Raw genomic sequence first — 12,679 nt, 5'->3', positions numbered from 1 at the left:
TCCCTTCCCCTATGGTCCTCTGCTATTTCCTATATTCCACATATGAGTGAAACCATATGATAATTGTCTTCCTCTGATTGACTTATTTCACTCAGCATAATACCCTCCAGTTCCACCCACATCGATGCAAATGGTAAATATTCATCCTTTCTGATGGCTGAGTAATATTCGATGGCTATGAGTTTTTAAAATTAGCTTTGAGAACTCAAGTTTCTTGAGCAAGGTATAGGCAGTAGCTTACTTCTCCTTGTGTGAGGTTATAATTTTAAGTAGCTTTAATGGTGAATGGGCTACATGAGAACATTATTTACAGGGAGAATTATATACAGTTTAGTTAAATATTTTTATAACATTATCATTTTTGCTTGCTAAAGGGACTAAGAAGGGGCAGAGATGCAGGGGGCCAAGTGGGCAACCAGAACACTGCTCTTGCTATATATTTGCCTCAGTCTTTGGGGGTTAGAACAAGAAACATTGTATGTGAAGTTAGGAAACTCTACAAAGTGTTTATCAGGCAACTCACATAGCATGATATCCACAAGACTGTGCAAAGACAAGTCAACCAACTCTTTACATTTCATCTCAAATTTAATTTGTTTTTTAAAAATAAGTTACATCCTAGTGGTTCAAAGTTCAATAGATAACAAAGAGTATACATTAAAAATCTCTTTCCCACCTCTGTCACCACCACCCAGTGCTTCCCCACCACAGGCAATTACCAGTTTCTTGTGCACAAGTCCAGAGAAATTTATATATATATATATATATTTTTCACACACATATAAAAATCTTGTCAGTCTTTTGATATCATTACATAAAATTGTTTTTTAGTTTACAGCCGAATAGTATTCTGTGGCATAAATATGTCATAATTATTTAGTCAGTCCCCTATGTGTGGATATTTAGTGTTTTATTCCCCATTTTTTCTTGATATTGCAAATAATGATTCAATGATTATATGTATTTCCTTTTCTTCCCTTCTCCCTCTCCTTATTTGATCCACCAATTTTCATTGATTAAGTTATATTTCTTAGTGTTTCCCTTTGTGCTACTGAATATACTTAGACTCTTTGCCAGGTTTGTCTGCTGTAGATGGTATCTTTTGACTGCAGCTACTAAGGATAAGAAAATCAACATATTTATATTACCTCCCACCTTTTCTTTCCTCTCCCAATTGCTGTTAATTATATCATTTCTATTTCATCTGGCTTATCACCATTACATTTGTTCCATTACCATAAGCACCACATTTGTTTTGGTCTTTGTCTTAAATGTACATAGACTTGACATTAATTCCTAGAGTTTTGCTACAGGAATATATTTTTATTCTTTCTTCCCTGTGTTTCTGTCATTTTTGCCTTCCTCTTTGTAATTCTCTTACATTTTCCCCGAGGCCTGACAGCTCATATTGCAGTTCATTCTTATCTTTCCATCCCTTTCTTGAGCTCTTGCTTAATTGCTTCATTAAAACTTTCTAATTCACGGTAAAATATTTGGTGACAATTTTCATCTACTTTTTTTCAGATGCGTTTTCTTTATCTGCCATGCATTTTTCAGGTCCTTTTTCTCTTTCTCTCCCTGTCTTTATCTATTGTGCTATTCCATTTTGACTCCCCATCTTTGATGGATATCAGGTTTCATAGAACCAGTTCTTTTTTAGAAAATCCATCAAGGACAAGGTTCCGAATTGTTTTCCCTGAAACCAAGAGTTTACCTTATGCCCCAAGTCATTAGACAGAGGTAGTTAAGGGGCTGTTGAATGTTCAGTTTCTCCTCTTCTTGCTGCTTGGGGGAAGACTGATCTCCAGTGCTACCTTGGAGACGGATTACTTCTTGCAAATTGACCTGTCACTGCATTCCTTATTTTGCCCATTTGTCTATGCTTCTTATTATAGATCTTCTGCTCCGTGGTGGCTTTTACTGTCAATTTGTGCATGCTTCTTACCTTTAAGAAATACACAAATTTGTTAAGAAGATATTTCTCACATTAAGTGTCCTTACTACAATAAAAAAAGAAAGAAATACATACACCATCTCTCTCCTTTCTGAAATTCAGTATTATCTAGTGGCTGACTTGAGAATGTAGAAATGCAACTAGAGAGTTCCTGGAAAATTAACTGAACAGACTGTCAAGCATAAAACCAATTTAAATTAATAGAGATGCTCTCTGTGAAGAAGTTAGAGCTCAGTATATGCCCAGACTTGGTTTTGACAGTCTCTAGTCAGGCTGAGGAAGGCAAACAATTCCATGTTTTCTGTCAGCCTTTCCGAGCTTTCTTACTACACAGCACAGGGGGCAAAGAAACATGCAACACAATTTCTTCCTGTCCTGGCAACTGAACTCATGCCGATTAAGAGAAAAATGAGTAACACAAAAGATGCTTAAATCGCATCTTATCGCATCCTTAGTTGAAGTGGCTTTTCAGCACTAATTTTCTTGGCATTCATCAGACTCCATTGTATATTCTGTTTTCTTTGCCTGTGTTCCCCACTACATGGTAAGCTCTATGAACACAAGAATGGTGACTGTTTTGTTTACTATTGAATCTCCATCTGTCTCACAGGCACTTAGTGCTCAGTGCCTACTCAATTTGATTGTCTAGCATTAAAGCTGCAATTCTGATTCTGGACAGGAGTTCATGCTTATCTATTTATTTTTTAAATATTTTCAATAAATAAACATTATGTTTGGAAAGAGAAATTTGTTTTAAAATTAATTAAACAACATTTACAATACGGTCCTAATCAATTTTTAAAATGCAGAAGCATGAAAAAAATCAGAATGTAGCACACTCTATATCTTGCTCTCAGGTTTCTTCTCTTTTCAGAAAACTCATCCATTGCTACGGCTTTGGTTATCATCTGTATGTTAATGACTCATATGTCAATATATCCTGAGTTTCAAGATTAATTTATTTAATGTCTATAGATTGCATATCTTGCAGCTTTTTCATGTTTGAAATTGGAGCCATCATTCTCCAGTCCCACACCAAAATGTTTTCCCCTCTTGTCTTCCCTGTGTCCATGGACACAACCACCATCCACCCAGTTGCCCCTGCCAGAAACCTGGTTATTACTGACTTCTTCCTTCTCCCTTACCCTGTATTGCTAGTTTGTCTCAAAGTCTCATTGATTCCACTTCACTACTGTTTTTCTATAAACATTAGTATTTCTCAGACCAATACATACATATGATAACAATGCAATTAGTACAGAATTTATGATGAAAATGAATAATTTCCCCTCCTGCTCTTCCCTAGGCATAGTACCACTCTCTAGAGTCCAGTGGCAACCTTTCTTACCTTTTCTGATTTTAGCTCCTTCTGTTGCTGTGGTGTTCAACCAGGGTAATTTTGCACCCTCAGGGGAAATTTGTCAGTGTCTGGAAACTTTTTTTGTTGTCACAGCTGAGGACAAGGGCACTAATGACATATTGTGAGTAAAGGCCAGGGATCCTGCAATACCCAGAACAGTCTCCAGCCCAAAATGTTAGTAGTGCCAAGACTGAGAACTACTGTTGAGGTTATCTTCAAAATGTCAAAAATACACTTATACCTCTAATGACCTTCTGCTATGAAAATAGGACACTGGAGCTCATTTATTTCATAATTCTTCCTCCCCCTATTCTTATTCCTAATGCTTATAGTATTATTAGCAATCATAGTTTAATCATACAGCCAACAACTATTATTGAGCACCATGTGTGTCAGACACTCAGCATTTGGAATTTGGTAGCAAGCAAGACAGGGATAGCCCTTAGGAAGCTTGCTTTCTTAAGGAGTAAATAGGCCATGAAATCAATTAAAATACAGAAAGTAAATGCAACTTTAAGTGATATATATAAACATTTATTTTTTTCCCTAAACTTCCACCAAGGTTTGTTCACTTCTCACTCTATAGAATGAGGATACCATCTCTACTTCTTTTGTCATCTTCTACATACCTAGTTCTGCCAGCTGTATTTTATTAAGTTTTTTGCCAACTTGAAATATCATCCCCAAGTGATATGTGAGTCATTTTCTATAACTATACAAAAGAGACTTGAGTATTAGGATGCTACGTGGCTCAACAACGAGCATCATTTTATATAGTTGTAATCATCTAAATTCTGTTCATGATTTTCAACTTTCAGAGTTCAAAGCAGAAAATTTTACTGGGAGACTCAGTTGTTACAGAACATAATATAAAAGTAAACTGGAACTTACTATGTAGATATGGATGATATAGCTAGATATGCATGTGGTATATAAAGAAGAAATATCAGCAGCATTCCCTCCATTAGAAGGGCAAGCTCCTCTTGCTTTCAAGACCCCATAAAGGCATTCCTTTGATGATGACACCACTGACTCTCTCAGGTGCTTTCACAAGTTCAACCTAGATCTTTTGTGGGACGTTGGGGGGTTGCCTTTACATGCAGTTGGTCGCTTCAGACTGTTCTGAGAGCCCTGCAGCTATGGTCCACTTATCTCCTGTCTTCTGGTGTGGTTGAGCTAGGTATACATTTTATCGGGGTACAAATGCAGCTTAGCCTGGGGATATGTACTTAATAACTTAAGAGTAGTTCAAACCTGCCCCATCTTATATGGAATGGTCAGATTCCAGAGACATCTGGGATTATCTTCTGATTTAATGTAGCCCACTATAGTTTCTTAGAAATGTTCTGGAATCCAAGGTCAAGGCTCTTGAGTCACTTAAGGGATATTGTTCTTAATTTCGAGATTCCATAGATTCTGTTTCCTTACACACCGTCAAATGCTGAACTCTATCTTAATATGTTGCATATTTGGAACAAGTACACATTTTTCTTTTATTTTGTATATCTATTGCCTATTGCTATGTAAAAAAAAAAACACTCCAAAACTCAGTAGCTTAAAACAGCCATCTTCTGTGCTCATTATTTTGTAGATCAGGGATTTGCACTGGGCTTAACTGGTTGGTTCTTCTGCTAATCTTGCCTGAGGTTATTCATGTGGCTGAAGTTAGCTAGCAGATTAGCTAGCTGATTTTCCTGTAGCTAAGGTAGCTACAGATAGCAATAAAAATAGAAGATGCCCAGTTAAATTTGAATTTCAAATAAATAATTAATAATTGCTTTACTATAGGTTTGTCCTATGAAATGATTGGGGCACACTTATATCAAAAAATGTTTTATGTTCATCTGAAATTCAAATTTATCTGGGAGTCCTATATTTTATCTGGCAGCTCTTTCTAGGGGTCCTCATTTGGAACAGTTCATGTCTATTCTACATGGTTTTTTTTTCCTCCAGCAGGTTAGCTTGGCTTGGGCTTCCACACATGGTGGTTTCAGAGTAGGAAGAGAACAAGTTGTATGGAAAATGCACTGTTCAAGCCTCTTCATGGGTCATGTTTGCTTATGTTCAAACTGCCCAAAAAGTTTCACAAGGCCAGGTCCAGAGTCAATGTGGGAAGGGACTACACAATGGTATGGATACAAGAAGGCATGGTTCATTGGGAAGTATCACTGTAATATTTTCTTAGAGGTTCTGCTAATTGTTTTTCCTCCCTTATTTGCCTCTAATTTTTCTAACCTCTCAACAAATTTTACCAAGTTTCCTTTATTCATGAGTTCACCCATTACCTCAAATCCTCTGCCATTTTGTTCCACTTTGGTCTGGTCAACCAAATGTGCTGTTTGGTGTTATCTTAAAATTAACCTTCATTGCTTTCCCAAGCTTGGATCACCATTTCCTTGATTCTATAGTTCTTTTTTTTAAGATTTTATTTTTATTTTTTTATTTATTTGACAGAGAGAAGGAGATCACAAGTAGGCAGAGAGACAGGCAGAGAGACAGGCAGAGAAAGAGGCAGAGAGAGAGGGGGAAGCAGGATCCCTGCTGAGCAGGGAGCCCGATATGGAGCCCGATATGGGGCTCAATCCCAGGACCCTGAGATCATGACCCAAGCTGAAGGCAGAGGCTTTAACCCATTGAGCCACTCAGGCACCCCTGATTCTATAGTTCTTTTGACTTGAGTACTACCTTGTTTAATTGGAAGACATGTTCAAATAACTCCTAACAGAAGGTCCATAGGAGATAAACTTTGTGAGTGCTTTCAGTCTTAAAAAAGTATTTACTGTCATCACATAACTACTTGATAATGTGTTTAGAGATAGAATAATGGAGAAAAGTATATTTCCTAAGGATTTAAAGGCATTTATTCATTGACATTGACCATCCAGTGTTATGAATAAGAAGTCTGATGTCAATATGATTTGTAGATGACTTTCCCCCTACTCTCAAAAGATTTTAGGGTCTCCTTTTAATCTTTACTGTTCTAAAATTATTTGAGGATGTGTCTAGGTGAGGACCTTTTTTCAAAGATTTTATTTATTTAAGAAAAAGAGAGCATGAACAGGGGAGGGACAGAGGGAGAAGGAGAAGCAGACTCCCAGCTGAGCAGGGAGCCTAACACAGGGCTCCATGGTGACTTGATCCAAGGACCCTGAGATCATGACCTGAGCTGAAGGTAGACACTTAACAGAATGAGCCACCCAGGTACCTCTGTGAAGGTCTTTTTTTATTGGTTGTATTGCACAAACAATTCATTTTTCTTTGTATTTCAAAAAAGAAAGATACAGAGAAAAATGAGATGATATGTATATATCATCCATAATTAACAAACAGTAATACTTTTTTCTTTTATTTGTTTAATATCTTTGTATTAACATATCAAATTAAGCTACATACACTGTTAGAGTCACACTTTCTTCCATCCCTTCCCAGAAGTAATTGATATTGTAAAATTGATGTGCATCTTTCAGTACCCATTTTGAATTATTCTGGAAATTTATCTATCCAAAATAATACATAGCATTGTTTCATATGCTTAATATTATATAAATAGCATTACCCATATCTTTCTACAAATTGCTTATTTCACACAACATTAGGTTTCTGAGAATTGTCTAGATTGATATATAGAGATCTAACTTGCTCATTTTTACTGCATTATACTTCTATTATATAAATATATGATAGATTACTTACTCAAAAACCTACACAGCAAACATCAACCTTACTACTGAAACATCAACCATTAAAATGGGAAACAAGACAAGTATGTACTGTATCATCAATACTATTGTTCCAGAGGTCTTTGACACTGCAATGAGATAAGAAAAAGAAATGAGGCATAAAATATTGAACAGGAAGAGATAAACCTGTCAAAAATTGTAAACTATGTATATCTACTTAAAAGTCAGAAAGAAAAAAGAAATAAAATAATAAAATTAATAAGAGTTCACAAAAATGACAATAGGATGACGATGCTCCATCAAGAACTTTTATATAAATCAACAATTGTTTCTTATTAAATTTTTTTAGAATGAAAAAATATATATGTAAAGAATTCAAAAGGCACAAAAAAAAGAAAAAAAAATGAATCTCTTACTTTTTCCCATGCAAGCTCAATATATCTGTCAAGATGTAGAAACTGCTATGCCATTTTTTGTGTATCATTACAAAGATAATTTATATTTTCTTAGAAAATATAAAATCACACATATGATGCAACAACATTAATATTTACGAAAATACACACAACGCTCTATTCAACTTACTTTTCTTTCACACAAATCAAGTAATTTTGGGAAGGGAAGAAACCAGTCTCCACTTTCTCATGTTGCTAAAGTCAGCCAGGGAACAGGGTTCCTACGTTTCCTGTGGGCCAGAATGTGTCCCAAGAAGGAACCTGGGGCAGAGGCCTGCTCACAAGCACCCACACTCACCTCCCTGCTAACACACAAAGCACCTACCATCAGGCCCCCCGGTGAGCTGAGGGTCCCCGAGTCAGTTAGAGGTTCCTGGGAGAAAGGTGTGCCTCGGGGGAGACTCACACCGGGGAGCCACAGAGGGGATGCTCAGCTGGGCTGGGTGCACGAGGGTCCCAGATGTGCCACACGGCAGGCAGCGTGAGCCCGGTGTGATCAATGGTGCCGGGTTAACCTGTTAGCCACGGGGCGGGGCGGGGGGGCGGAGAACTAAAATTTGGGTCACCCCTCCCAGCTTGCACAGACGTAAATTCCAAGTTGATCTGTGAGACAACCCTTTCAGTGGAAGAGTGTGAAGGAATTAGGAAACCACACAGGAGACCCTGTCTGTAATCAGGGCATGAGGGAGGACATCCCAGGCCACACACAAAAACAAGAGGCAGTAAGGGGAAAGGAGCCTGGCCTCAGGGTGCCCCAGAGGCCATGAGCAAAGAGAGGAGGGAAGTGACAGGGTGTGAGGTGAGGCCCGCAGCATGTGTAGCACAGGAGGGACTGGCTCATCCTCAGTGGGACTGTGCTGGACTGCAGTGAGGCTCTCGCCTGCATCCTAGACCAGCTGTACTGGGGGCAGAAGGGAGCCTGGGGCCAGCCCTGGCCACAGTTGTCCAGCTGTCCACTGAACGGTGCTGTGGCAGCTTAAAGATTGGCCTGGTGAGGGCCGTGCCGCTCTGTGGGGTGGGCACATCAAAGTGAGGGGCTGGTGGGGGGAACTGCGGTGAGACTGGAGCTAGCTAGGGTCCCGGTGAGGAGGCACAGTCTGAGACTGGCTGTATGGGCTGGGAAGCAGGAAGTCTGCAACTTCCTGCGTGTGCTCTTGGGGGGGGGGCAGTTGGGGGGGGCGGGCTGGGAGGTCAAATCCCAAGACCTCTAGGAGGGGTAGCAAGCCAGGGAGGGCACTGGGAGTCAGTGTGCAGCCAGTACCTGCAGGCACCTGATGTAGACGTCACCGGGAGATGCCTGAGAAGCAAGACCAGGACTTTGGTGGAGCTGGAAGGCAGTCTGTGGGGATGGGCCCCCCAGATTTTCCCAAGAGGCAGGCCAGGCTGGGGCGGGCCCCATCAAGGCAGGGCCCTTCCCCCACACAGTGTGCCAAGCTGCAGCTTTGATGCCCTTGTCAAGTGTTTACCATGGGGAAGCCCGGAAAGAATCTGTGCCTCGTAGCAGGCAGGTGGGCAAGTTGGCAGGCAGGGGCAGGCAGGCATGGGGCTTGGTGGTCCCACGCCGTTCCATTCGGCATTACGTGTGGGGGGTGTACCATGGTCTTCCGCTGCTGACAGCCTCCAAATGTCTTCATCGGGCCCTGACTGGCAGGCATGCCCCCGAACCCCCTCCACTGCCCCTGGGGCTCCTGCCTGGCACAGCAACCATCCAAGGGATAAAGGGCAGACCAGGGGCCCGAGCTCCCAGGTGCAGAGGGAAAGCTTTGGCAAGGGCAGGGCCAGGAGATGCACAGGAGGCTCTTGCCTCGAGCCAGGACCACAGCCTGGAGACCTTTGGAGGCCAACAGTCTTCCCTGTCACAGATAGTCGCTCAGGAGATGAGCAGACAGTCTCCAAGGCCCTCCCTATGGTAGAAGTCAGCGGTGGCCTGAGAGGGCCAAGGGCCTGCCTCGGAGATGGGGGACAACTGCCTGTGGCAGCACTGGAATGGGGATTTGGCAGAGCGCAGAGTGGGGAGGCGCCTGTTAATTTGGGAGCCCGAGCCGGGAGGAAGGAGAAGACCTGCCTCTGTGCTGAGATTCAAGAGGCTGAGCACAAACAGGTGTGTCGCTGAAGACAGCATTGGCCCAGCAGGCTCTGCTTGGAGTGTCCAGGGCACTCCTACTTGGGAAACATTGCCCAGTCCACCGGAGGCTGGCTTGGGAGAAAGGGCTGGTCGCATTAGCAACTCTTAGGAAACAGGACAGCCAGCAGAGGAAGCCTGGGGAGGGGTGACAAGCTGTGTGTGTGTGTGTGTGTGTGTCTGTGTGTGTGTGTGTGTCTGTGTGTGTGTGTGTCTGTGTGTGTGTGTGTGTGAGAGAGAGAGAGAGAGAGAGAGAGGGAGGGAGAGAGAGAGCGCCCTGATGGGGGTGTATTGTCACAGCAACCACAAGTCACGTTCTGGCCATCCAAGGTGCCAGTGCCTGGGGAGAGGTGGTGTCCCCGTTGCAGGTTGGAAGATTCCCCAGAGACTGTCCTGGGACCTGGCAGGCCCCCATACCTTCTAGTCAGCCCAGAGACGGTAGGGGGTTGGGGGGGGGTCGGTTAAAAGCTGAGGGGTTGTAATCCACCTGCCAGCCAAACTCCGGGAGAAGGGAGGAACCGATACAACTATGGTCTTTGTGGAGGAGAGCATCAGAAGGCAGAGCAGGCACAGAGTGCTGATGCCCAGGGCACAGTGGCCCAGAGCCGCATCCCAGAGAGACCAGGAGAGGGCACCAGGCACAGAGGCAGCGCTGCCCAAGGGAAGTTTCTTGTTGCCTGTGTTGTGGGTCAGGGCTCAGGGAAAGAGGACCACTGCTTGACACGTCAAAGACACTCAGGGAAGCTGGCTTTGGTGATGCAGGGGCCCAGGGTTGCTGGGAGAGGTCTGGCAGTGTTGGGAGGGGTGGCAGCAGGAGGCATCCAGATCCACAGAATGGGTCCATGCACAGGGCTGGGTTCCTCCTTTCCTGCAAGGGGTGCCAGGAGCTTGGATGGGTGTGACGGAGATGTGTCTCCCAGTGGACCAGCCATAGCCCTGCCAGGCCCCCTCAGCGTCTGCCCCACCACCCTGATGGGGAGTTCATGGAGGGCTCCACCGGCCCCTTCTTGGATGTCACCAAAGGGACAGAGGAGAGGGCAGAAAAGAGGTTCCCTCGAAGGAAGAGGGGGCCAACCCTTCTCCCTCTGCCAGGAATTTGGACTTGGGCTCCCAAGGAAGGGAGTGGGCCTGGAAGTAGGTTTAACAGCTGCTTTGCAGGGGAGGGAGAAGGACGCCAAGTGGGCACGCAGCGAGCGGCAACCATCGCTGCCAGTCTTGTGCATTAAATGCAGGGGGATGGGTTGCCAACCGGTCCCTAAGGGTGTGTGGGCAGACCCCAAGGATACTGACCCTCTTGCCCAGGCTGGCAGTCAAGGAGAAACACCTTCATGGAGGGATTTCTCTGCTCCAGGTGCCAGGCACAACGCCGCCGGCTTCACAGGTGTTGTGCCCTGCGTCCTCCACGAACCCCGCCTCTGCTCCCTGGCTTCCGCCCCTGGCCCCCAGCCCCTTCTCCTGAGCACTCCAGCCCACCTCTACCCCTGCCCCCTGTGAGCACCTGGTGAGAGTGCCCCTGTCAGGGAGCGAAGGCCCCAGGTGGCTCGCCTTGGTCACCTACTTTTGTCTTCCTCTGCGTGTAGACTGTCAACTCAAGGACAAGTTCCACGTCCCGTTTCTGCCAATCAAAGCACACAACTTTATTGATGATGCGTACAAATGTAGGCTTGGGTGGAGGAGGTCAAGTCAGTAGAGCACAGAGGAGGGGAGTGTCCTTTGTGGGTGACTAGGTTCACCATCCATCAGCTCGCAGAGAAGAAGGAGTCAGTGGGAAAGAATTCAACCTAAGAGGCAACAGATGCGTTTGCAGCTCGAGCCCCGACACGCGCCTGGTCTCCTCAAAACAGTCCGGCTGACACAGGGAGACCACCGGAGGCAAGACCTCCCCGGCCATGCTCTCATAGGATGTTCTGTAGGCACAGCTGGCTGCTGAAAAGATCCCTTTACCGCAGGAGGAAGGCCGCAAGGGAGTAACTGACAATGCACTTTGCCTGCAGACTGCAAAACCAAGAGGTTACTCAGAGCTCCCGGGGGGACCCCTGCCTGGCCCAGAAGAGCGTGGTGGTCCTCGGTGGAGCAAGTGGAACTTTCACCCCGTGATGTGGTGGCTAAGGCCGGATCTTCAACAGCACCCACTGCAGATTCTTTGAATGAGAACACAGGTGGGTGTTCTCCAGCAGGGTTTTGGGTGGATTCGGTTCCGTTCCGCTCCAGATGGCCCTCTATGAGGCCAGGGTGTCAGGGAGAACCTGTGTGTTTCCGTTCCTGATCAAGAGGGACATGAATGAGAGCAGCGTTTGGGCACCCAGCGACTCCCCTGCCAAGACCGGCTTTCCAGACAAACCCATCGACAGTTTCAAAGCCTGAACCGCAGCACATCCCCTCCCCTCCGATATCAAAGGGAACTTCAAGTCTGAATCGGACTTGGCAAGCATGTTATTAATAACTGTCATGCTTATTAACAAATCTAATCCGGCCTGCTGCAGAAATGAGTTGCAGCAACATGACACAGTCTTCCGATACACTTCACTGATGGACATCTTAATCTGGCCCTGGTTTTCAACTCCTGCCTTCAAGTTATCCAGAGTACAGAAAGCCTTCTCCTTAATAGGGTCGGGAGTGGGGATCGTGTTTCCAACAACGGAGAGGCTGGCCAAATGACTATTGATATCGTGGCTAAATGAAAAGCCAGCATCCTTGGGCTGAGCAAACCACATTTTTCCCTGAATGAAAGGACACTTAGAGAGGTCAAGTACACCCCTGGAAGCTGTCATACCCTAAGCATCACAAAAAACATGATAATTTTAATTGGGGAAAGGGTGATTCTCTTTTATTATTAGGACAGTGTCCTCTTTGGGAGTCCCTGTGTTCTTACTATCCACGGTTCATTGAGCCTCATACTCTGGACTTTGCTTTTCCTAGATCTTTGTTTTTGTTTTTGTTTTGTTTTTTTAGATCTCTAATTAAAGCTCAGAACACTTAACTGTCCTCACCTTGTCTGAAGCTTAATGTGGTTGCAATGTCTTCTTATTAGTGTGGGTAAACACTGTAGTAAATTCTACCTCTACCTCCTGACCTGTTTTCACTAAATCACCCATTTGAGTACATCCT

The 12,679-nt window shown here is 44.2% G+C and overlaps 1 protein-coding gene across 1 annotated transcript; it reads right to left on the bottom strand.

The window, feature by feature from the left end:
• Positions 1-11,186: 11,186 nt before the first annotated feature.
• Positions 11,187-12,342, bottom strand: LOC308337421 (protein ARMCX6-like; the record flags this gene model as incomplete). The annotated part of the gene is made up of 1 exon (XM_080795535.1): positions 11,187-12,342. One exon carries the CDS (start codon positions 12,340-12,342, stop codon positions 11,791-11,793), a length of 552 nt encoding a protein of 183 aa, XP_080651661.1. The 3' UTR covers positions 11,187-11,790.
• Positions 12,343-12,679: the final 337 nt, after the last annotated feature.

Source organism: Martes martes, assembly GCF_963455335.1.
Source record: "Martes martes genome assembly, chromosome: X".
NCBI classification, from domain to species: Eukaryota; Metazoa; Chordata; class Mammalia; order Carnivora; family Mustelidae; genus Martes; species Martes martes.
This window is presented reverse-complemented; position numbering and strand designations above follow the sequence as displayed.